Source organism: Engraulis encrasicolus, chromosome 20 (assembly GCF_034702125.1).
Source record: "Engraulis encrasicolus isolate BLACKSEA-1 chromosome 20, IST_EnEncr_1.0, whole genome shotgun sequence".
Classification (NCBI taxonomy): domain Eukaryota; kingdom Metazoa; phylum Chordata; class Actinopteri; order Clupeiformes; family Engraulidae; genus Engraulis; species Engraulis encrasicolus.
Genome location: NC_085876.1, coordinates 46,101,387 through 46,128,347, shown reverse-complemented (window position 1 = coordinate 46,128,347; position 26,961 = coordinate 46,101,387). Strand labels below are relative to the sequence as shown.

Here is a 26,961-nt window from a genome sequence, read left to right as displayed (position 1 = left end):
GACAGTCGTCCAGCAGGATGAAGCTGACGCTCCCGAACCCGGGCCTGGAGAAGCGGATCCCGTCCCACGCCGACCTGGACCGCATGGAAGTGGAGGAGGCTGACAGCAGGCCCAAATGGGACAACAAGACCCAGTACATGCTCACCTGCGTGGGCTTCTGTGTGGGGCTCGGCAACGTCTGGAGGTTCCCGTACCTGTGCCAGAGTCATGGGGGAGGTGAGTAAGGCCATCAGGTATCTGCAGTAACGCAATCAGATATCTGCAGATATATAGGTACTGACTGCGTGCATTGATTTGTGTGATTATAATATACATTGCACGGGACTGTGTATTTGTGTGGATACATTGCAGATAAAAGGGTATAGGGGGATATCGCCAGCTATGCACACAGAATATTGATTTGTGTACTCATACTGTACAGTACATAGACAATGTCTTTGTATTCGTGTATCTAAAGAGATACAGCAGCATAGAGACAGATAAAATAGCATAATACGGTATCTGCTGACCTACAGGCGGTATGTCTGAAAAGGATAAGGAAACGAGAGAATGAGAAAAAGGTTTATCGGGGGAGACAAGGGGGTGCTTCTTGATTAAACTGACTGTCGCGATAACATGTTATAGTATGTTTTTGTTTGACTTCCCTAATGTATTAGTGTGCACAGACTTCAGACAAAGAGCGTACGTACAGTATAGCACTGGCAAAGATAACAGGGATGAAATAAAGAGCAGGACAGCACAGCAGGACAGCAGCAAAAGGTTTGCCCGACACTGAAGAACCCCGAAACGTCTGACGGGCAATAAACCACAAAACTTGGAGTGCTGTCCTGGTCTTTATTTAGTTCATATATTCTCGAGGAATGAGCACCCAGTTGTTCACTTTGTTTGAGTTGAACGCGTTACACCCCTTAGTTTAAAAGATAACAGGGATGAATAGAAACAAACAGGGCTCTAAATTAATACCAGCCAACCAGCCAAATGCTGGTGACATTTCAGTTTGGCTGGTAGAAGAAGAAGACAACTTTGATCCATTAGTGAGTGTGTGTAAGTAAGATGAAGTTCTACTAGCCATCTCGGCTGGTGATGAAAAAGTTAATTTAGAGCTCTGGAAACAAACAATGTCACGTTCCGTCTTATTTGAGATGTCTCTGATCTGTTTTTAGCCACTGGAGCACTGAGGAGCAGTAAGATTAGCAATCTCCTGTTTGGGAACATCTGAGACACAGGGTTGCCAGATGAGGCTGATGATTTCCAGACCAAAAAATGCCCAAAAACCCACCTAGAAGCACAAAATCCAGCCCAATTCTATTGATTTCTATGGCAAAAATTGGACGGGTTTTTCTGCTAAATGCCATTTTTACCCGCACACGGCCATCCTAAGCAGCCCAATTGGGCGGGAAACAGTTCAATCTGGCAACACTGCTGAGACCTCTTTGCGATGCTTGGAGTCCCTAGAATACTGTATATTACTGAGCCCTTGGGAAATCATTCTCAGACACTAGTTGAAGTTTTGCAGGTGAAGCATTCCTCACAATCCCTTGCATCCTGGTAGATCTGTAAAGGAAGAAATCTTCTATTTTCGGTATAACATTTGTAGGGTATAATCACCCCAAAAAGCAAATTGGGGTGGAAAATTCACAGACTTTACCATTTCAAACTGTGATTGAGTGAATTTGAACATCTGCTCACAAAAAAGACAAAAGACAAAAAAAACTTAAATGGCAACACAAAGAAGGTTTCATTTCCACCCTCTATGACGTCTCTGACTATTACTCCTATAGCTAAGAGAAGTTACATAAAGATGAGGGTTTTACCTCTTATCTCTGCCCTACAAAGACAAGAGGAAAGGGTAAAATGGAGATAAAGGATAAACATTCTTCTTCTTGCGTTAAAGCAACACGCCAAGCAACACGCCAATTCTTTTTCTTTAATCAAGTATTGGCAACGTGAATAAAGAAACAGAATTGCATCTGTGCTGCTCTGGTGTTGTCTTCTCCAGTGAAGATTTCATGCCTCTCTCTCGTCGATACACCAGATGATGAAACAGAAGCGTGCGGAATTACCCCCTTGTTGAAGATGTCTATTGCTGTTTCAAGTTTGTCGTGGGCTCTTAAAAGTTACAGCTTATCAGCAAATCATGTAATACAATTCAACCTCCTCTTTAGTTTGACTCCCTGAGAAAGGCCAATCGGCCGAAACATGTCAGAGTTTTTTAAAGGTTAATTGTAAACCAAGCCATGGAATAAAGGCTTTTTACTTTTGAAGAGAGTGCCTTGGTATTTTTTTCTTTTCAACCTCCTCTTTATTTGATTACTTCATCACCACCAGTCCCTAACAGTCATCATCGTTAGCTGCTCATCTCGCTAACTGTGTTTCGTAGCCTCTTACAGCAGATGGGGTCGCTGACGGGCCTATTCCCTATTTGCTGGAAAGACTCATCTACATCATAACAACATTAATATGACATTACTGAGAGCCTTAAGTAACAGATTAAGACATACAGTAGCCATAACTATTTTGGTGATAGTAAGGTTATATTGGCTCTGCGCTAAGGGGTTAAACACACACAAACTCAAAGATGCAACAATCTGTGTTTTCACAGGTGCGTTCATGTGCGTTCATGACTACTGTGCTTCTACAGTAGGTAGGCCTACCTGTAGGTAATGTACTGTGTGTTCACAGGTGCATTCATGAATATGTATTTCTACTAGAGATGCACCGGATCCTTATTTTCAGGATCCTGCCGGAGACCGGATCCACTGCTTAAGATCCTGCCGGATCCGGAACCGGATCCTACAACAGAGTTGAAACATATAGTCTACTTGCACACGTGGGCCCTTTTTATTACGTTGGCTCAAACTATTTTTTTCCAAAGGGCTTTCACTCCATGCAGTGATTGGGGTTGTGAAAGACTGACTGAAAAGCCTAGGCTAGAGATGCACCAGACCCTGATTTTTAGGTAACATGCCGGGTACCGGATCCACTGCTTAAGATCCTGCCGGACCCGGATCCTGTGAAAAACCCTATTATCCTGCCGGATCCGGAACCGGAACCGGATCCGGTGCATCTCTTTCTACGGCATGTGCCTGTAGGTAACTTACCTACTGTATGTGTGTGTTCACAGGTGCATTCATGACTCCTGTATTTCTACAGTAGATGTCTGTAGGTAACGTACCTGTGTGTGTGTGTTGCCAGGTGCATTCATGATCCCCTTCCTGATCCTGCTGGTGCTGGAGGGGATTCCTCTGCTGCATCTGGAGTTTGCTATCGGCCAGAGACTCAGGAGCGGCAGTGTGGGCGTCTGGAGGTCCATCAGCCCCTACCTCACTGGAGTCGGTAAGGAGACGGTTTTATATTGTATTATATCAGTTTTATAATGGTATTATAGTATATATCTAGTTACCTCACTCAAGTCGATGGGAGTTAGTTCAAGTGCTGTTGTAATCAAGAGAATTCAAACTGTGTGCTAAATTCTGTTCACATCATACAGCACAACTTAAAGGAGTATGCCACTATTTTGGGGCTTAATACAGTTAAAATCGTTGGCCAGGGTTTATATAGGTGGTAAAGTGTCTTATTTTTCATGTAAGCCGTTGTCTTGTTTTAAGACAAGTTAAAAGAGGTAATATGTCGCTAAGCTAGTGAAAGTCAATGGATCCGTGTAGCATGTAGCAATGCTACATGGATGCATTGACTTCCACTAGCTTAGCGACATACTCCTTCTTTTAACTTGTCTTAAAGCAAGACAACGCTTCACATGAAAAATAAGACATTTTACCACCTTTATAAACCCCAGCCCACAATTTTAACTGTATTAAGCCCCAAAATAGTGGCATACTCCTTTAAGCACTGTTTTTTTAATTACTCATTCAGTGGAACAAGAATCCATCCTTCTGAGGGATGAGCATGTCCCATACATATGTACACAATTCTTATGAAGTGTAAAACAAAAGTTCTCAACTTCTCAACTGCTCCTGTAGGTATCGCCTCCATGCTGGTGTCGTTCGTGGTGGGCATGTACTACAACACCATCATGGCCTGGGTCATGTGGTATTTCTTCAACTCCTTCCAGGACCCGTTGCCATGGAGCCAGTGTCCTCTCAATGCCAACAGAACAGGTGCGACCCCTATTAACCTTGTTCACATAGTCAGGGTACTCTTCGAAAAGGGTAAGCCATTTTGCACTGCAAAGACAAAGTGCAGAACTGTAACTCTGTGAATGTTGAAAATTACTTTGAAGTTCACAAATTAGACAGTCCAGTCCTACTTTGTGTGTACAATCGTGTAGTGATGCTTCTACAGTAGAGTTGTTAGCTGGTTAGCAACTTGGGTAGTTGCCAATGGGAAATCGCATTGCAAACAACAAAGCTAAATAAGTTAGCAACTATGGTTTCGAGAAATGCATCAGGAGTGACACTCTGTCAACATCTTGTCACCAGGCAGCTGCTTGGGGCCCACAAGCTCCTACATCAGGGATGGGCAACTGGAGACCCGGGGGCCACATGTGGCCCTCCTACTCACTGAGTACGGCCCGTACATAAAACATATATTTTTTTAAACCACTAGTGAATACGCTAATTGAGATTATACTGTTGGCTGATAGAGAACACTCCTTATTCATTCCAAGCAATAAGGGCAGTCAGTGACCATCCAACTGGCCCTTGCACTCTGCAAGTTGCTGTCAGATCCGTGTTCATGTGGCCCTCCAATAGGAGTGATGGAAAAATGTGGCTCCCTTCATCGTGAAAGATGCCCATCCCTGTCCTAGATGGTGAATAGTTGCTCACATTTTTCTACAGTAGTGATTTTGTTTCGAAAAAATATTAATTCCATTGAATTTTCGCTTGGGGCCCCACCCCCACACTGGCTACGTTCAAGAAGCACCTGAAATCACATCTATTCACAGAGGCATATGGACTTTAACTTCACTGGCCCTTCCCCTGCCCCTTCAGCCCCCCAATGTAAAGCGACCTTGGGTTCCTTGAAAGGCGCTATATAAAACCAAGTTATTATTATTATTATTAATGCTCCCTTTCAACACAGAGATTTCCCTTGTATCAAACACAAGCAGGTAATTGGAGTGCTTCTGGGTCTTCACCTTTTCCCCTTGGTGCTCATCAGTGTAGGGGCTCTCAAACTTGGTCCAGGTAGACAAATGCTGAGGTACTCAAGGTTGCAATTTTTTCTTTTTTCTTTTAAAAAAAGGCATATCGCCATGAAGAAGGCCATAAGGGCCGAAACGCGTAATCATCGTAGCCAAATAAAAAAGTAGAAATGGCAAACTTCAGTGCCTCAGCTTCCTTTCAACAACAGAGTGATTTCACTGATTTACTGGTCAACCTTGAATCAGTGGTCTAGTCTACTTTTTTATGGTGGGTATACTGTATATTTGAGCATTTTTTGAAGTGGGTATACTGTATACAGTATATTTGTGCTATTCAAAACAATGGATCAATCAATTTTAAGTGGGTATACTGAAATCCCTGAAATTTAGAAGTGGGTATACTCTGTATACCTGCGTTCTACGTAGACTACACCACTGTGTCTCGTACAGCAGGGGGGGTGTAAAGTGTTACTGAGTCACCAGGGCAGAGGGCAGAAGGCAGGGCCCAAACACACACAGTCCGATTTATGTAGATGGGGGGTCCATTGGAGCTGATTGTACATAGGGCCCACAATTTGCTGCAACCGTGCTGTTGTTTGGATGAAATTAAATTTTCTGAACCAGGGAGTGATACGCGTACCTCAGGGTAACCAAGTACACGTAAATGAAAATGTCATGAAGCCAAAACAGAAGCTGAGAAACCCACACGTTCGAATCAAAAAACACACAAAAGAGGTGACAGGTGACAGATGGGACAAACACGACACTACAGTGTTGCCAGATGTGTGTGATCAAATTTCGCCCAAAAAGGTTCTCAAAAAACGCCAAAATGCACTAAATTCCACCCAATTTCAACAAATTGCATAGATTTCTAGGGGCCTAAAACTGCAGAAAAAAACACCAAATGGCCATTTTGTCCAGTTTTTACCCACAGACGGCCATCCCAACCAGCCCAATTGGGCCGGTAACCACCCAATCTGGCATCACTGACTACAGTGTCTCCATCCGCTCTTATGAAAGCCGACATTGCTCCATTGCTCACTGAGCCGTGAAATCTTACTGATGATTATATCACAAATGGCAGCAACCTTTGAGCCCCGTTGTCTTTTGTCCTCCTGTGTGTGTGGTTCTTTTTTTAGCTTACGGTGCTGCCTGATATGCTTGGTAATGACTATAGTATTTGGCAGAATGTCCTTGATGATCTTTTTCAGCTTACATTGCTTTTTCAACCCATTGATGCTGGATGTTGTGTTGCGCAACATTGGCCCTGGCGCCTGGAGCTGCATGACGCAACATTCAGGCTCATGAGATTTGAAAAAATTGATATGTTATAGCTGAAGGAACACATTCTACTGTTAGATGAGGGTCTTAGCATTTAAATGCATCTTATTGCATGTTTTATGTGCTTCAGAGGCTGAGATATTTCATTCAGTTTTTATAGGCTGAGGGCAACTTTTCTTAAAAAGGGCTTGGGCCTTCGGCAGCCTTTTTTGCAAGTGCTCTAGGCATCAATGGGTTAATATGCCTGCACGATGTCTGCAATGCAGGGACAGATTATCTGGGACCCACTAGTTTGACGCCCTCTCGGTACTTCACATGGTAATCAAACATTTCAAACAAGCGATTTAAGGTTAGGGTTATGCCCCGTGTACATCAAGCGCTACCAACGCGACCGGGTAGCTGGGGTAGTTGAAGAAGTTTCGCCATGAATTCGTTTTATTCGCTCTGGACGCTGCACTGACATGTTTGATTCAGCTAATCACATAACGGCTCTGTCTTGACAGCCTGGGACATTCCTCGATATGAACGTTCCGATTGGTTTTCGCCGAACAGCGTCATAGCGAATTCGCTTAAGATTAGCTTGAGTTTAATCGTCAAAAGTCGCCCTGGTCGCTCAAGAAGCTTCGCCCCTGGCGAATTCGCTCCGGTAGCGCTGGTCGCGCACCCTCCATAGAGAATGAATGACCTCCGTCGCTTCATTCGCGTTGGTCGCTCCCCATGTACACGGGGCATTAGGTTTAGGGTTAAGGTTAGGGTTAGGGTTAAGGTTAGGGTTAGGTTTAAGGTTAGGTTTAGGGTTAAGGTCAGGGTTAGGGTTAGGTTTAGGTTTGTATGACGTAAGCGGTAAGTACCGAAAGGGCGTCGAACTAGTGAGTCCCCAGATTATCTAGCCTCGCGCGCCGGTGTTCTGACAAACGGTCCTACATTGTAATTTTATCCTACGGTAGGATGTTCAATAAAAATGTTTTTTTTGAAATGTTCAATTCTAATGGGGGCAACTTTTGTTTACATTGGGTTACAGTGATACAGCTAAGGCAAGGCAAGGCAAGGCAAGTTTATTTATATAGCGCATTTCATACACAGGTGCAACTCAATGTGCTTCACAAAGTTAACAAATGTAAATGAAAGGAAACAGGGAAGAAAGAAAGAAATGAATTAGAGCTAGCCGCCAGCTGGTCACATAGGACTCAATGAGAATAGCTAGCATGGAGGTAAAATTTGCCCTGCCATACTAAGAGAACGAAAAGAAAGTAAAGAAGAAAGGTAAAACTCAATACATTAACTCAAGGGGAGATGTAATATGAGCTTATTTCCAAAAATGGGCACAGTATCACTTTAATCTTACCCCGCCTCCATACGACCCCTTTCAGGATATGTGTCGGAGTGCGCCCGCAGCTCCCCTGTGGACTACTTCATGAAATAAGTTGCATTTAAACCCTAAGACCCTCATCTTGCATTAGAATGTGTTCATTCAGCTGTAACAAACCCACATTTTTATTAATAAAGCTAAAATCTCAAAAGAGCCTGAATGCAGCGTATATGTGTCTCCAGGCAAACAAAGGTCAAACAACATATACGAGTCATCAGGCTAAAATGGGTTAATCTCACCCCTTTCAGGGTATGTGTCGGAGTGCGCCCGCAGCTCGCCTGTGGACTACTTCATGAAATAAATTGGCTAAAATGGGTTAATCTCACCCCTTTCAGGGTATGTGTCGGAGTGCGCCCGCAGCTCGCCTGTGGACTACTTCTGGTACCGGGAGACCCTGAACGCGGGGACGACCATCGAGGACTCGGGAGGCCTGCAGTGGTGGATGGTGTTGGCTCTGCTGAGTGCCTGGGTCGTGCTCTACGTGTCGGCCATCAGAGGCATCGAGACCACCGGGAAGGTACACACATCTTTTAAATTTTTTTTTTTTTTTTTTAAAGGTGCACTGTGTAAGATGGTGGCCACCAGAGTCGGTATTGCAACTACACGGTTCAGTGAAATTGTGCTGTCCACTGTACTGCCAAATTTGATCGTTTCATGAATATGTACTGATTAATGAACTAATATTTACTAGTATGACCAAAGTACAGTATTTCAGCTAAAATGCCTATTTCAAAAAGTCAAGTCAAGTCAAGTCAAGTCAAGTCAAGTTGGTTTTATTGTCAATTTCTTTACATGCACTGGTCATACAAAGAATTTGAAATTACGGACCATGGAGAAGATCCCCCTTTTCATGTATAAAGAGTTCAATGTTCCCAGTCAAAATGAATACTTGGAATTTTTTGATGGTGGTCGATATTTGTGAGAAAGGTAACATCTGTCAATGGGCAGCATAAATTCAGGAAATTAACTACTGAAAATATTACATAGTGCACCTTTAAGATCTTTGTTGGCCTTTTTGTCTTTATTTGTGACAGGACAAGTGGTTGACAGGAAGCGAATGGGGTGAGAGAGAGACAGGGAAGCGTCACATTAAGGGCCCAGTCAAACAGTCATGCACAGTAGCGGCCGGTGGATGGGAAAACAGGCAGGGCAGAAATTTTGGCGATCAAGTCCATAATAATAAAATCGATACTGTATCATTTACGAATTGCATTGCGTGTGTAGGCAAGACAGGAGAGCGTTTACGCAGTGTTTGATGTGTTAGTAAAACTCCACCTGCCGTGATACACCGCACTTATCAGGCATGCGCGTTATCTGTTCAACTTCTGTTCTGAAGAAAGCTGTTTTTGACAGTTCTCTCCACGCAGCTAGTTCTCATTTAAGCAGAGCGATTGCAGACATGTTAAGAAATTATAAGAAAAATGCTTTGTCCGCTTGCGGAGTTGGAGTTTGTGGCAAGCAACACGACAAGAATATGCACTCCACGCAACCGGACAGCACGAACAATCAGGAAAACTAAGGCTATCGTAGCCTCGTATCGTAGCCAGCATCGTAGCCTTTGCCAAAGCAGAGCAAAACTCCTCGTGTGCAAACATACTCGTTTGAAATGTAGAAGCATTTTTGTCGACCAACATGCGAAACAAACTGTCCTCAAGTAGGCTACTACAGTACAAACTGCTGCTGCCTAGACGAGTGATCTCGCCTTCACCGTTCGTACATTACATTGGATGCAACCAAATCAACAAGCCCTGCAACACTATTCAATTCAGTCAGTCAATTCATTCTTGCTGCCGGTTCAAATGTACCACAGAACCAAATGCTACCAATACCGGGAAAGGACGTGCCTATTTTCGAAACGAGTAGCCATGGTTAAAACTTAAAAGGGGAATTGTGCATTCAGCCACTGAAGCTCACTATCCAACAGACTCGCTCCTGTTCTGCAATGCTAGGCTGGACCGTGTGCAGGTGTATTTTTTAGCTAGCTTTCGGGGACACACAGCAGACAATACTGAGCATAAATGAAGCTGTCAACAACATCCCACGCTCAATAAGCTCAGATATTTCATTAAATAACTTCCAGTTTCCCTATTTTACAAAGACTTGATTCATAATCCCTCACGCTTTGTTTAAACTATGTAGTAAGCCCAACACAGTTTCTCAGAGAATGTCATCAGCTAGTCGGCTACGTGGGGGTAGCAGCAGCAGACTTTACGAAGCTACACATTTGCTTGCTGTCTCAACATTGCAAGCCCACAAATTTCATTAAATAACAGACAGTTACCCATTATGCAAAGACTTCGGTCATAAAACCTTAAACTTTGCAATAGCAAATATAAACTGTAGGCCTACCTACCCCAAACGTGAATCCTTAACCAGCCAACACATATCCTTCGTCAAATCCGACATGGTTATCCGTTTAATCCACCGATTTTGTGAGGGAAATTTGCGGCAATGGAGTTAATAAAATCCCACAGGTTAGAGATGAGCGGAGTAATATGTTTGTTGTGTCTTTTTCAAAGCAGGCAGGGCCACCAACCTGTCATTGGTCAGGGCCAAGGAGGTCTACATAAGTCATTGGTCAGGGCAGATCATACATCTGCCCTGATAGCGCCCATAAAGTCGCGCTTATGTTATGACATTATGCTAAGTAGGCTACAGTGCTAATTTTGTAGAATGGGATCGGGGCGAGGGGGCCGGGCTTAGCTGAGGCGGCGAGAAATCTGCCCAGGCCAGTGCCATAGACAGTAACGTTAAACAGCCACACTGGATGTAAACTTGACTTCTCAACAAAAATAAAACCCGATTCCACTCGCAAAGCTCGTCACAAACCACAACATTGATGTAATACGATTCCCAGTGTGATTGAGGTTACAATATATATTTTATCTGCAATTTCTGAATGGATCTACTTTTCTCAGAGGAAGAATCTTTGGAGGGGCACTGCCCATCTGCCCTTAATGAACCGGCCGCGCCTGGTCATGCAAACTCCACTTACTTACGGCGAAATTGGCAGACAACAAAAAGTTATAGTAGCACCTCATTAAAAAGTGTTTCCCCAATCACATAGAAGGTTTTTTGATAAAACCATCTGACAAGAGTTGGGTTATATAAGAGACAAACCAGAGTTGTGAAAATAGTGTGTAAGCAAGAAAAAACAGCAAGTTTGGAAATTAAGACAGCATAGTTGACAAGTACATTAGGACAATATGATAATTGTACACTCTTTTATTCAGAGCGAACAACGCATCAATGCCTGAGCAAACCTGATGAGGCACAGAGCCGTTGTTCTTTCTGAATAAAAGAGCATAAAGTCAAGCAAGTGTGCGGTAGCTTTTCCCTTTTGAAGTATTACATATTCCTGCGTTTACCAGCACCTAGAAGCCGTGCATGGATCTTTGTACGCTTCCAGGGTTGCCAGACGAGGCTGATGATTTCCAGCCCAAAAAAGGCTCAAAACCCGCCTAGAAGCACAAAATCCAGCCCAATTGTATTGATTTCTATGGCAAAATTTGGGGGGGGGGGGTTCCTGATAAATGCCATTATTACCCGCACACTGCCATCCTAAGCAGCCCAATTGGGCGGGAACAAGCCCAATCTGGCAACACTGTACGCTTCATATAATGTTCTTATTCTCCTCCACAGGCTGTCTACATAACTTCCACTTTGCCGTACATCGTGCTCACTATCTTCCTGATAAGAGGATTGACTCTAAAAGGCTCCATCGACGGGATAAAGTTCCTCTTCACCCCTGACGTATGTACCTCCTCTTCACCCCTTCCTCAATGTCCTCCTCAAGATCTTTAACAGTTTAAAAAAAAAACAAAAAAAAAACATTATGCCATTTGATGTGCATCAAAACAAGCGAAGCAAGTCCACAAGGGTGCAACAATGTATCAATAAAAAACATGCTGAGTTAATTTACCACTTAGAGAGTCAATGTAATATCTTCTAGAGTGCATTTGACCCCAGAGTATTCTCTAAGTGTAGAATTAATTGACACTGCATTTTACTGTGTAGTGGTGCTGATTTGATCCCCACCGCTGCCAGGTGGTGTGGGTGTAGTTAACCCTTTGAGGAGTACCATCACAAATATGTGGATTAGAATGTTGCCAAAATGTTGAGTTCTCATTATGATGTCATAAGGACTTTGCGAGATTTTTAACTCAGGGAGCTGTAGAGCAGTGGTTCTCAACTGGAACAGTCTTGGGACCCACCATTTTCCACTCTCATTCGGTCGCGACCCAATTTTTTTAGCGTTCAAGTCAATTCAATGCAATTCTCAAAATGTAACCAAGACTCGAGTGACTGGTTGCATGCTATCTATCTCGCATAAACATTCAGATTGTATCTATGAGATGACACGGAGCCTATCAAAATAAAAGTAAATTGTTGCAGGAAGAGTTGGATTTTTTTTTTAGAATTACGTTTTTTTTACACCAAGGCTCCGCGACCCACCTATGAACCCTCCACGACCCACTTTTGGGTCGCGACCCACCAGTTGAGAAATACTGCTGTAGAGTGTTCGAGTAACATTCTAGAAGAACTGGAGGGAAATCCGTACTCCTCAATGGTTAATAACCAATGCTCAGCAGTAGTCTACCCCATGCTTCTCCATGACTGAGGTAACCCTATCATGGCATTTTACTTCGCACTGCTCCATGGGGCACTTGTTGTGCTGCCCCCTAGTGTGAGTAAGTCATAAATGCAACCTCGTGTGCACTGTGTGCTGTTTCACAGTGACAATGGGAATCTCCCAGCGGGACTTCACACACACACACACACACACACACACACACACACACACACACACACACACACACACACACACACACACACACACACACACACACACACACACACACACACACACACACACACACACACACTCTTACCCTGTGTTACATATCCCTTGCTGGCCAATGTCCCCTATCTTATCTCATGTGGCTACAATAACATGTTGTATCTGTTCACGGGTGAATGAGCAGGTGATTCATACTTTCTTCTGTTTACTCAAACCAGCCCAACAATAAAAATTAATTCAGAGTCAGTAGCAATAATGCACTAATGACCCACCTGCAAACCCTAATGTTATCATAAGGTTTGTTTGAAGTGAGAAAGTACACTAGCAAAACAATAGTTTGAAAGTTACAATAAAATATGTGTTAGGGGAAAAATGTACATAATCTCAGCTTCCTAAGGTACTCTTCCAAAGTGCACAAGTTGTGTTTTCTCAAGGTAAATCAGTTGAATTAACCTCTTAGCCTCTGTTGTCACCAAAATTGTAAGTCTTATACTGTTACGTAACCTCTTACTGCAGATGGGGTCGCCGGGGCCTTTTCACTCATTGCTGAAAATACTCAACTATATCATAATAACATTGCTATGACAGTACCGAGAGCCTTAAGTAACGGATTAAGACATACCCGTTACAATTTTGGTGACAGTATGGTTATAACATAGGCTCTGTACAAAGAGGTTAAGGCTCTAATCTAGATAATGTCATAGCATTCTTATGATGTAGTTAAGTCTTTTTAGCCCAGCAGGCCCATCTGCACAATGAAGTTACATTGACTTCTGTTAACCCATTGATGCCTAAAGCACCTGCAAAAAAGGCTACTGAATGCCCGGATGTCCATTTTTAAGAAAAGTTGTCCTCGGCCTATAAAAAACCTAAATATCTCAGCCTCCGAAGCACATAAAATGATGCAGTAAGTTGCATTTAAAGGCTAAGACCCTGGCCTAGAATTAGAATGTGTTCATTTAGCTCTAACATACCAAGATCTTTAATAAAATTGTGTTAAATCTCATGAGCCCAAATATTGCATCATGTAGCTCCAGGCACCAGGGCCAATGCTGTGCAAGTCAACGCAACATCCAGCATCAATGGGTTGAAAGGTGAATGAGTCGCTGAATCAGGTGTGTGGTTGTGTTTCCAGGTGAATGAGTCGCTGAATCAGGTGTGTGGTTGTGTTTCCAGGTGAATGAGCTGAATCAACGTGTGTGGTTGTGTTTCCAGGTGAATGAGTCGCTGAATCAGATTTGTGGTTGTGTTTCCAGGTGAATGAGCTGATGAACCCCAGCACGTGGTTGGACGCCGGAGCGCAGGTGCTGTTCTCCTTCTCGCTGGCCTTTGGAGGCCTTATCTCTTTCTCCAGCTACAACTCCGTCCAGTAAGTATCTCCCTGTCAAAGGTCAATGACGTTATCAGTAGCCAGCCAACTCCCTTTCGTCCAGTGAGTACTGTCAAAGGGCACTGAGCAGTAAGGTTAAGTGTTCATTGAAGGTTACATGGCGCTATTCAGACGAGCCGCTATTCCGACATTGATGTCTATTCAGATTCAGATAACTTTATTAGTCCCATCAGAAGGGCAATTCAGTTTGCGGTCCCAGTCTCCATCAGTCAATGAATAAAAACATTGGAAGACAGAGACACGGGCTGCTGGGTCGCACGCGAGGGAGCGCCCCGGAAGTCTGTCTGAAAGTGTTATACAACATTGGGTAAGGATGAGGAAAAGATTCCATAGCTCCACATTGCAAAAAATTACAACATCAAGGCATAGAATAAAAAACCTCATATATAGCAGTTATGAGCTATTCAGCTATTGTCTGAATACCAGCACGTTTCGTGAGAGTGCATGCAGTTACCCTAACCCTACGGCATGTCGGATGTCGGAATAGCGGTATGTTGGAATAGCACTTGACCCCCTAATTGAACACTTAGAGAGCAAACCATTGTGTTTGTGTGTCTGCAATGTACCTGATTCTGGTTGGATCATTTTTTTAGGTTTTCATTATTTAGTTTTTGTTTTTTTTCCTCAGTAACAAAAAAGTCTATCCACCTCATTAGGTATAATGGAATAACTGGTGTAACAGCTATGTCATATCATGTGCTACAGTGGTGTGCTACAGTTGTCATAAATGTACGTCTACTTTTATTTTGTGTGTAGGCTACTTACATCACAAAATTACTGTAAGTCTACTTTTACTTTTGACACTTGTATGCACAAGAAGCCAGCACCTCAAGAAAGACTTTATTGGTGTGCGATACCTCTTTTTTTCTAAGGGTTAACTCCTGTGTCATTCCCTTCTCCCTGCAGCAACAACTTACTTTTGACACTTCTGTTCCCGCTGCTTTTCCCCTTTTATTAGCAACAACTGTGAGCAGGATGCGGTGATCATCTCGGTGATAAACGGCGCCACCTCCGTCTACTCGGCAACAGTCATCTACTCCATCATCGGCTTCAGGGCCACCGAGAAGTTCGATGAATGCATGAACGGGTACGTAGCGTAGGCTGCATAGTAGTGGTGTCAACAATGATCGATTCTGCGATGCGATCCAGAATCGATCCGGCAAGTTCCAGAATCGATCCGGAATTTTTTTTAAGTTTCAATTACTTCCGTTGATATTTCGGCGGGAGCAAATGAATGTTAAATTAAATAAAAGCACTTCAAAACATTGCAAGACTGATACAGACTGATACAGAAAACAGCCAATAAATTGTTGCTCAGTGATTAAACATTTGCTCTGCTTTCAGTAGAAATGTAATGCATTGCAATGCATTGTAGAATTGAATCGGATCGGATCGAATTGCATAGAATCGAATCGAATTGAATCGCTATCTCCCGAATCGTGATCGAATCAGATCGTGAGGGCAGTTCCAATCCACACTACTACTGCATAGTGAATATAAAATGGTCGCAGGGTGAAACAACTTACCTAGGAACAAACTTTGAGTGTCGTGGTCCGCTAAATGTACAGATCGGCTGGGGTGCATGAAAGCATAGTTGCTAGCCAGCTAAATGCTAGCCAGCTAGCAACTTGTGTAGTTGCCAATTGGAAACTTAGTTAGCAACTATGGTTTTGAGAAATGTACACCTGGACTACCAAAAGCAAAGAGGTTGCTGTCGGTCACTACAGAAGAAGCTATGCCATGAATTTGCTAAAAACATGATATTTGGATGTTTTCTTTAGCAACTCTGGCTTCTCAACTAGAGAAATTTGAGAATGTTAAATTTGAAATTTGACAATGCAAATCCTTTCAGCTTATTTTTTAGACCATAAATAAATGGTTTATTCATAAATAATGGCAAGAAATAAGGTTAGAGCCTATAATACTTTTCTCAGAACTCGGAGATACCTCTACAATATTATTTGATTTTTATTTGATGTTCGTTGATTCTTCCAATTAGAAACATCCTGGCTGTGATGAATGCCTTCGACTTTCCAGAGGGTAACCTCACGGAGAGCAACTACAATGCCACCGTTACCCAACTCAACCAGACACACCCAGACATCATCGCCGGCCTGGACCTGGAGTTCTGTGACCTCAAGCAGCTCCTTAGCCAGGTAACAGGAAAATACCTTTTTTTAAAAGATATTTTTAGGGGCTTTTGTGCCTTTATTGAAAGGAAAGTGGAGATTATGACAGGAAGTGAGTGTGGGGAGAGAGACTGGGAAGGGCCGGCAAATGACACGGGCCAGGAATCGAACCTGGGTCTACCGCATGGTAGACGAGTGCCCTACCGTTTGGCCTCGGCAGGGCCTGAAGGAAAAGACTCATACAAAAAAATTGCTAACCCTTTATAATAATGCATGCATAAAAAGCACTATGAAGGCTTTGTAAATAGTTTACTAATGATGAACCAAACATTAACAAATGTTTGTATTATTTACTAAGCTTAAAATATCTATAAATAAGATTTTTCAAGAACTTTGCTACTCTCCTAAAGGGGCATAGCTGCAATATGATGGCAGCTTAGAACCGTACGTCATATTGATTCCTCAAGAAACCCCTTGTGAATTAATGTCTCGGGTAACTCTCCACAAAATCTACCCTCTCACCCCCAAATATAAATCTCACTTCCACCGCCCTGACTAGTGGTGTGGATCGGCACTGCCCTCACGATCCGATTCAATCACGATTCGGGAGGTAGCGATTCGATTCGATTCGATTCTATGCGATCCGGTCTGATCCGATTCAATTCTACAATGCATTGCAATGCATTACATTTCTACTGAAAGCAAAGCAAATGTTTAATCAATCATGATGAGGCAATACAAGTAGTCAGATACTGTATTTGATACTTTAATTTATTGGCTGTTTTCTGTATCAGTCTGTATCAGTCTTTGAAGTGCTTTTATTTAATTTAACATTCATTTGCTCCCGAAATATCCATGGAAGTAATTGAAACTTAAAAAAAAATGATTGCCGAATCGATCATTGTTGACACCACTAGCCCTGACTGCTGTTTGCTTTCTCTTCCTGCAGGGCGTGGAGGGCACAGGCCTGGCCTTCATCGTCTTCACGGAGGCCATCACCAAGATGCCGGTGTCGCCCATGTGGTCCATCCTCTTCTTCATCATGCTCTTCTGCCTCGGCCTGTCCACCATGTTTGGCAACATCGAGGGCTGCGTGGTGCCCCTGCAGGACCTCAACATCCTGCCAAGGACGTGGCCCAAGGAGGTCTTCACCGGTAGGCAGTTACGCTCAGGGTTGCCAGATGAGTCTGATGATTTCCAGCCCAAAAAAATGCTCAAACCCCGCCAAGACGCACCAAATCCCGCCCAATTCTATTGATTTCTATGGCAAAAATTGGGCAGGTTTTTCTGCTAAATGCCATTCTTACCCGTACACGGTCACTCTAAGCAGCCCAATTGGGCTGCGTGATGCCCCTTTAGGACCTCAACATCCTGCCAAGGACGTGGCCCAAGGAGGTCTTCACCGGTAGGCAGTTAGGGCCAAAACCTACCAAGGCGGAACGGAACGAACGCTGTCTTTCTGCTGAGCTTCGGCCGGTGTGTTTTTCTCTGCCTTTCACACTGACAGCGTCGGCGTGCGCGGCCAGTCCTGTTAAAAAAAAACCCACAGCTAAAGCTAGCGTGCTACTTTGCCATTCATTTGAATGAGACACCGCCGGTCGCCGGCGTGAAAAATACGCTTGACTTCTATTTTCCAAATGCAGCGCGGCGCGGAGCCGGCTACCGCGCCGCTGACACCCGACTACCGCTGGTTGGTGTGTAAGGACAGATATGTTTCAATGTATTTTCACCGACGCCGGTAAAAAACGCGCCCGTTCCGCTGCATTTGGAAAATAGAACTCGAGCGTATTTTTCATGTAAATGTATGTATTTATGGATATATGAATACATGGACTGTACAATGTACTATATGTACGAATGCATGCCAGTAAGTATGAATGTGCATATGATGTATGTATATTAGGGGCGTGGTACATCTACAGTGTACATGAAATAATTAGCTTTAACACTAGAACTACCACGGAGGGGTCAATTGACCTTTTTACCTAAAAGCCCCACAAGGGGGTCATTTGACCCTTTGGACCCCCTGCGGACACTCCTTTTGTTGTGGAAATGTAGCTGTTAGCACCTCACAGCTGTCACTTGAGACACAGAGTGTGTGTGTGTGTGTGTGGATCATTTCCAATGCCTGTTGAGTGCTGTATCTCTGCATCTGGGAGAGGAGCTTCTTTCACCACAAAATTCTTGAGGGAAGTGAAGCAGTAGTCCACATGCACTGGTATTTATCCATCTAACAATTGCCAGGTTGCATTCACATGAGTCGTTATGGTCACATGGCATGGGAGATTCACACGTTACAGTTTTTCTCGATTGGTTTGGCTAATTTCTCGAAACTGAGATGACATTCTCAAAACAACACGGACAAATCCCCAAACCAACTTGCAATTTCCCAAAACAGAATGGCATTTGTCATTGCTTTCATCAGATATCAAATGCTTTGTACATGTCTCAAATGTTTAGTACATATCTGCAGATGGATATGTACAAATACCCTTCAGTTGACACATCCAGCATAGATTTAGCACATTTTCCAAATAAATTGACCTTGCTTATCTAAACGAATTAGACAATTCTCAGTCTAATGGTTGCCCTCTCCAAAAACACGTCAGCATTATTTCATTGTGTAAGTCATCATATGCAAAGTGGTCTACGCAATTCCCAAAACAGTCAAGGACATCATATTTTAAGAATTTCATTACATAGTAAATGTTCAACAGGTGGTATTGTATCTTTTCTAGTTAGTAGAAAATAATTTTACAACCGTGTATACTACAGTTTCCTCTGTTATTTGGCTAATTTCATGACATTTTTTCAAACGACATTCTGTTTTGAACAATTGCTAGTTGCTTTGGCATTTGTCCATGTTATTTCTGTTTTGAGAAATGAGCCAAACCCATGAGAAACCTGTGATATATGGGCATTACTTTCTGTATATGAATTTACAGTAAAGAAAGCTAGTGATAAATGTCCTTGGTAAATTATCTGTGTTGTCAAACTTCAATGTTTCCACTCACTTTTTCATTTTTATACATAGTCGAAATCTGTTAGCTGAACGTAGATAAAACACCTAACCATTTTGACTGGCAGTGCTTACACAATGGCAAAGGGACTATTTATTTTGGGGGTACTGATGATATATGTGGGGAAGAAATTTAGTTTTGACACATGGGTAAATTGTTTTTGGGGTGATATGAGCGAGTGATGAGGATCCAAGTAGTTATGCTGAACCATCCAGTTTATTTTGACAGAAGAACTAAATGAATGCAAATGAGCCAAAGCAATTGAGAAAGATCTATGCCATTTTGATGGTACTGACTATTTATATGTGAGACGGTTTAGTGCTGATGCAAGAATGAGGTGTTTTGGGAGGTATATGACATTTTGCTAGTTATCTGAACTGTTGTGCAGTGTGTGTAAGAATGTTTGGCCAAATGACCCAATGGTTATAGGAATGTCATCTCAGTTTCAAGAAATGAGCCAAACCAATCGAGAAAAACTGTAATTCAACCATTATCTGGTTGCAGTCATATGATACGTCATGATCACATGGGACATTCACAAGTTCATTGATGACTTTTAATAAGAAAATGTGCTGACATGTTTTCAGGACAACCATTACACTGAGAATCAACCAATTGGGATAGATCAGCAAGGTACATTCATTTGAAAATTGTACTAAATGTAAGCTGATAAACGGAAGGATACTTGTACATAGCCATTTACAATGATATACTAAATGATTGAGAAATGTACAAAAGCATTTGAAATTTGATGAAAGCAATGATAAATGCCATTCTGTTGTGAGGAACTGCAAATTATTTTTGGAATCTGTCCATGTTTTGAGAATGACATCTCAGTTTCAAGAAATGAGCCAAACCAAGGGAGAAAAACTGTAACACACTGTCCGCCAACTGTGCTATCTGTCTTTGCTGCTGATATCTTCATGCAAGTTGCTATTTACCTGTGGTGATTTTGGAGGCTGACAGCCCTTAGGAAGAAGCTGTCTGTCCCTGTTTGTCTTGGCTGTTAGCACTGTAAGGTGTGACCCCCTCACCCCTCACCCCACACATGGCCCCTAACAGCCTCATTACCATAACAAAATGAGTGATTAGTATATTAGGTAAAAGCCGCCGGGTCAAATGACCCCTCTGTGGTACTTCTAGGTAGGCAGAAAAATCCTGGTAGTTCTAGTGTTAAAAATCTGATACAAAGTGGGGTTCACCTTGTTGTGAAGTGGGTATTCAGGGGTCCGTTTCTCGATTCTTGTCGTTGCGAACGGTCTTAAAGTGATACTGTCCCATTTTTGGAAATAAGCTTATTTGACACCTCTCCTTACAGTAGGGTTTTACCATTTTCCTGTACTTTCAACCGTTTTGTAGCTATGGCAGTGCAAATTTTACCTCCAAGCAAGCAGTTAACATTGAGTCCTATGAGACCAGTTAGCCGCCAGGTGGTCTCATAGGAGTCAATGTTAACTGCTAGCATGAAGGTAAAATCTGCACTGCCATACCCAGAGAATGGTTGAAAGTACAGGAGAACGGTAAAACCCAATTCTTTAAGTCAAGGGAAGGTGTCAAATAAGCTTATGACACCAATATGACGGTATCACTTTAAGACCGTCTTAAGACCGTCTTACCGTTCCCTTGGATTTAGTGGTGAGCGTTGCTGTTGAGAGAGAGTTGAGTCGCTCTTACTAAGGACTTTGCTAACGACGATAGCAAAGACGCTTTCGAGAAATGGACCCCTGACCCAGAGACAGACGACCACCAAAATCTGGGACTATTTATTGGAATTACCAATAGGGAATGTCTGGACACTTCAGTACATATGTGTGTACGTATATACAGTATGTGTGTGTGTGTGTGAGTGAGGGGGTTACTACACGTATATGTGTTACAGCTGATCTGTAAATGGTATGTATTTAACGCTTTCTCTTCCTCCTGTGTTGCCCGGCAGGCCTGACGTGTCTGGACACTTATGTATGTGTGTATTATATATATTTGTGTGTGTGTGTGTGTGTGAGAGTGAGCAGGGTACTACATGTGTTACAGCTGATCTGTATACGGTACTGTATGTATTTAACTCTTTCTGTTCCTTCTGTGCTGCCCGGCAGGCCTGACGTGTCTGGTGTCCTTCCTGATCGCGTTGATCTTCGTGCAGGGCTCGGGCAGCTATTGGCTGGCCCTGTTCGACAGTTTCGCCGGCTCCATCCCGCTGCTCGTCATCGCCTTCTGTGAGTTGATGGCCGTCTCCTATATCTACGGCATCGACAGGTGAGTTGGACCAAAGAGAGTAGAGAGAGAGAGGTTCCATTGGCCCATTGTTTCCGGGTTCCATTAAGCCTGGCTCAAACTACACGACTATCGCGCCGATTCTCGGCTGAAAACCCCCCTTACGACAATCGCTGGAACGTTACCCCCCAGGACCATCGCAAGCGATTGTCGGGAAAGATTTCCTCGTCGTGAGCGACGTTCTAAGATAGAACTTTGGCAGCTCAAAGAGTCGCCGATCGCTAATCGTAGAAATCAAACAGTGTTTGATATTTGCGACTGGAAATAGAACGTCGGGCATTGTCTCGGTGACTGCGAGCAGCGACAAGATTGACAGTTGCGATTCTCTTCTAGTGTGCGGTGCACCCCGACGCCGAAGTCGGACACACAATCGCTAGTCGTGTAGTTTGAGCCTGGCTTTAGAGAGAGAGGTTCCATTGGCCCATTGTTTCCGGGTTCTATTAGAGAGAGAGGTTCCATTGGCCCATTGTTTCCGGGTTCTATTATTGCAAGGGGGAGGGGGGGGGATCCCCCTTTAGGCAGACCTATGTAGACCTAAGGACTGTTCTATTAAATGCTAAGAGTATTATGACACGCCCCTTTAGGCAGACCGGAACCTGGTCATGTTAGGTGCCCATAGCAACCCATCACATTGGCATATCTCTATACTTAAATAATCTCTGGTTGACCCCTCGAAAGGTCAGCTAAACTCATCGAAAGGTCAGCTAAATACATCGACAGATATGCTAAACTCATCAACATTTTAGGTAAAGCAGGTGAAATTAGCTTAGCACAGCTAGCCCCCTCTCTTCTCTACTTTTCTCGTCTTGTCTCCCCTTCAACAGATTTAACGAAGACATAGAGTTCATGATCGGCCACAAGCCTAACATCTTCTGGCAGTTCACCTGGCGTTTCCTGAGCCCAGCCATCATCCTCGTCATCCTGATCTTCTACTTTGTCACCACGTTGTCCAAACCGCTGGAATACCTCGTCTGGGACCCTAGCGCGGTACGTCTTTACCTCGCTAACCCCTGCACTCACCTCTTGCAGCAAATGTGGGGGCTCAGTGGCCTAAGTTGTCAACCCTTAAAGTGATACTGTCCCATTTTTGGAAATAAGCTCATATTACCTCCCGTTAAGTTAAATAATTGGGTAACACTTTATTTTAGGGACACATCTATTAGCACTAATACATACAATATTAATGCCTGTGTAAGTAACTTGTAAGACATGTACTAAGCAAAATAAGGCATATGTTAAGCATGTATTCACAAATGTCTTGTTCATGCCCAATTAGGGATTTATTACTAATATAACCTTAGTAAGGACCAGTAAGCCTATATTTCTATTTATTAGTAAGTAGTAAGTGGCAGAATACAATGTGTATAAGCTCCCGACACACTGTGTGAACAAACCCTGAACAGTGTGAAAACAGATGCAGAATAAGGGTCCCTATTCTAAAGTGATGCATTGGTCAGCCCAGATGGCTCAGGGCCTCTGCACTACCAAAGTCCTAGGGCCCCCACACCACCCAGGCCTGCACTACCTAGCCGCCCCGTTCTACAAAGTGTAAGGGAATATCAAATAATTAATATTTATCCAGCTGAGTCATCTAGTTTTCTCTTGTTCATATCAATAAGAGGTAGGTAACAAGAGCCTATATATAGCAAGGATTGAACGTACACTTGTCAATGGCGGTGGGTTGGTGAGATGTAATTTTTTTTCATGTACCACTGAGTTTTAATTGTAAAAAAAAACCCAAAATAAATGCAGAAAATTAGAATAATAGTTTTGAAGCAAAACTAAACTACTCTTTTGTGATAATTAAGTGAATGTTTAAGAACATTAGCTTCAAGAAGTGCAGTGCATGATGGGTACGCAATCTAGGCCAACAGACAACCTACCCAGCTCTGAGCCTACGTCCTTAGCTCCTCCCCTCACTTGTGAAATTTAGTTGCTATCCAAACAATTTGCCATGTACGTAACAACAGAAATATTATCATTGCTGCATTGGCCATGCATTGCATTTATGACTAAGGGCGTACCCATCATGCACTGCACTTCTTGTAGCTAAGTTTCTCAAACATTAACTTATTTATCAGAAAGGAATAGCTTAGTTTTGCTTCCAAACTATTACTCATTGTTATATTCTGCATTTATTGCTGGGTTTTTACAATTAAAACTAATTGGTGTATGAAAAAATGACATCTCACCACCCACCGTCATTGATAACTTTACGTCCAATCCTTGCTATATAATGCTTCCAATTACTCATCAACTTAATGAGTAGAATTAGTGAGATCTTCATACCTACTGAGACTAATGTAAAATCTGAAATGTTCTTACACTTTGCTTCCCAGGGGGGACGTAGAGTGGGGGCCCTAGGTAGTGCGGGGGCCCTAAGCCATCTGGGTTGAGCAATGCGTCACTTTAGAATAGGGACCCTTATTCCACATCTGTTTTCACACTGTTCAGGGTTTGTTCACACAGTGTACCAGGAGCTTATACACATTGTATTCTGGCACTTACTGCTTACACATAAATAGAAATCTAGGTCTACTAGGTCCTTACTAAGGTTATATTGGTAATAAATCCCTTATTGTGCATGAACAAGACATTTGTGAATACATGCTTAATAACTGTCTTATTTTGCTTAGTACATGCCTTACAAGTTACTTACACATGCATTAATATTTTATGTATTAGTGCTAATAGATGTGTCCCTAAAATAAAGTGTTACCAATAATTGAGTTTTACCTATCTCCTGTACTTCCTGCCGTTCGAGTACGGCAGTGCAAATTTTACCTCCAAGCTAGCAGTTAACATTGAGTCCTATGAGACCAGTTAGCCGCCCGCTGGTCTCATAGGACTCAATGTTAACTGCTAGCGTGGAGGTAAAATTTGCTCTGCTATACTCAGAGAACGGTTGAAAGTACAAGAGGAAGGTATAACTCAATTATTTATCTCATATCGAGGGGAGGTGTAATATGAGCCTATTTCCAAAAATGGGACAATATCACATTAAAAGCTGGGGACCTGAGTCTGATTTTGACCTGAGGTCATTTCTCAATTCTTCCGTCTCCCTCTTCCACTCATTTCCTGTCACCATCTTGGACTGTCCCATCTAAATAAAGCCAAAGAAGGCAAAAACATAAGAAAAAAAAAAAATCAAGACTAACTCAGGTTTGCTCCTCACTAAACATGCACACTTGACATGACCTTTTAACAAGCCAACTTACATTTTACATTGAAATTTCCAATTAACCCCGCATACATCCATGCCCTACCCAATGTGATCATTTTGGAAGCACAAAGGTCTCCCTATATAGATAGCATGCCATCTTGAGCGTTTTTTGTCCAGGAAGTTGACACATATAAGAAATATAAGGGCCATAATCCTATGCAACAGGATTATTTTACAGCAGAGAAGGATTTTACGAGAACAGAGGTTACGGCGGCAATGGAGGTTATGTAAAACGTGACTTGACATGTGAGTCAACCTAAAACGTGACACACACGTGACACACACTGGTCATGTTAGGTGCCCATAGCAACCTATTACATTGGCATATCTCTACATACTTAAAGAGAACCTTTAGGGGTTCTTAAGAGAGAACCTTTAGGGGTTCTTTCACGATGGCAATCGGTGAGTTCCCTGTTTTGGGTTCCTGGGTTCTCTGAGGAGCCTTCAAGAAAACCTCCGGGTTCTCCCCGGAACCAAGTTCATTTTTTTCAGTGTATAATGTAAACAACTGAAGTCCATTGGGTGAATCCACCCCAGATCTCCTGCTCCCGAATGTTCTCGCTCAACCATCTCTGACTTGACTGGGGGGAAAAATCCGGGGAAGTTCCCACACTTCCCAACTGGAAATAGGTCAAGTCCCAAATCTGATCTCCCAACTTATAGCTTTTGTCATTAAAAAGTATTTTGTCAGCTTCAACTATCCTCTTGGTACCTTTTGAACAGAGTTTTCTGAATATCAAGTTTCAGATAGAGCTGTATGTACAAAACTATGTACAACTATGCAGGGACGGATCATGAGTCTGTGGGCCCCTGGGCCAGACGACAAGAAAGGCCCCCCTCAATGGGTGTTGTTCGTTTACCAAAACATTTAGGGTTTTAGACCCGATGTTAGAGACCCTATATTTTTTGGGGTTCAGGGTTTTAATCCCTAGACAATTTGAAGATATAGTTAGTAAAAGTGTGCTTTTAACGCAATATGAGAATGGAAATATAGAGGCTTGGGATTCAGAGCCCCCTTGGCTCTTGGGCCCCTGGGCTTGGGCCCGGTAGGCCCAGTGCAGTAATCCATCCTTGCAACTATGTACAAAACTATTACTACTTCAAAAGTAATGTAAAGTTATTGTCTCCTCTTCTTTTTCTCTCCTTTTCGTTTTCTGCCGCAGGAGGTATTCCCAGTTCTGAATGAAGTGGGCTATCCTGACTGGATAAGCGCCATCATCTTCGTCCTGGCCGGAATTCCCAGTTTGGCGATTCCCTGTGTTGCCATCATAAAATTCATCTTCTGCCGGAACAAGTCAGGTGATGACGACGTAGAGGCCATCAGCACGATATCTGACACAGTGAAGATGAAAGACATCAAGACATCCAACTAAAATCTCCGCTCGGTGTTCATCGAGATGACGCAATGTCAAGCTTGGCTGCATGCCGGCCCTTTTAAGAGACAATGGTCGTTCTGTTTGTGCTTCATAAAACGCCATGGTTAAAGTTTAACCGAGAACCTGTGCAACGTTATCAGAATAATGGTATAAACACGTCGTTAGCGCTTCCTTAAAGGATAACTCCAGCCAATTTCAACATGCAGTTGTAATGCTTACACTACCCTGGACTTGTCAGTGATCCTGGTCATTGTAATGGGGGCAGGTGTTTGTTTACATTTCAAAAAATAATTTTTATCTATTCCCAAAAACATCCAAAAGGTTATGCAACATCAGCAGACAACTAGCAAACAGTGATATATTTTGGGAAAATATTTGGAGTAGGCCTATGTTAAGATTTTTTAAAATGTAAACAAAATCTGCCCCCATTAAAATAGCTCATATCTCGGAAAGGGCTGAGCCAAAAAATGCGGCATCACTGGGTATATGGCAAGTCAAGGGTAGCGTGAGCAATACAACAGCATATTGAAATTGGCAGGAGTGCTCCTTTAAATATAATTTATATTGAAAAACTATTTAAAGCCATGTCCTCCATCAATTTGTTTTCAGCTGGACATTGTCTTATGTTTATAAAAACTTGTGTAAAAAAATGGCATAATGCGAATGATGTTTAAAGCCATTATACTAGTCCACTGCCGTGTTTTGCCATAATGGAAACTCCTGCATGGAATTGCACTTTGTCCACAAGAGTATTGTGAGGACATTATAGGGTATTTTGTGAACAAATTTCTGTGTAGATTATGTTTTGTGAGATGTTTGAGAGGTTATTGTTGAACATATTTGTGAACTGACAGAGATTCACCATGTGTGTCTGATGTTATTTATGTTTGAAGGGAATTATCAGTATGTGTACTGATTTATCAATAGGCATTTTGTTGGAGTGTTATTATTTCATTTTGAGTCCTTTCATAACAAGTGATTGTTTTTAATTTGAATA

At 42.7% G+C, this 26,961-nt stretch overlaps 1 protein-coding gene across 1 annotated transcript; it reads left to right on the top strand.

Moving 5' to 3' along the window:
* On the top strand, nt 1-26,961 carry LOC134436688 (sodium-dependent neutral amino acid transporter B(0)AT1-like). The gene is made up of 12 exons (XM_063186018.1): nt 1-216; nt 3,196-3,336; nt 3,981-4,118; nt 8,090-8,271; nt 11,397-11,507; nt 13,812-13,924; nt 14,904-15,032; nt 15,945-16,101; nt 17,024-17,228; nt 21,188-21,347; nt 22,190-22,352; nt 25,752-26,961. Exons 1-12 carry the CDS (start codon nt 18-20, stop codon nt 25,959-25,961), a joined length of 1,908 nt encoding a protein of 635 aa, XP_063042088.1. The 5' UTR covers nt 1-17; the 3' UTR covers nt 25,962-26,961.

What these genes read in the sequence shown, in the direction of transcription:
- LOC134436688 (XM_063186018.1), top strand. Translation starts at nt 18, where the DNA reads ATGAAGCTGACGCTCCCGAACCCGGGCCTGGAGAAGCGGATCCCGTCC. An exon ending in TCTCAATGCCAACAGAACAG is followed by an intron (nt 4,119 to 8,089) that starts GTGCGACCCCTA and finishes CACCCCTTTCAG; the next exon opens with GGTATGTGTCGGAGTGCGCC. An exon ending in TTCGATGAATGCATGAACGG is followed by an intron (nt 15,033 to 15,944) that starts GTACGTAGCGTA and finishes TCTTCCAATTAG; the next exon opens with AAACATCCTGGCTGTGATGA.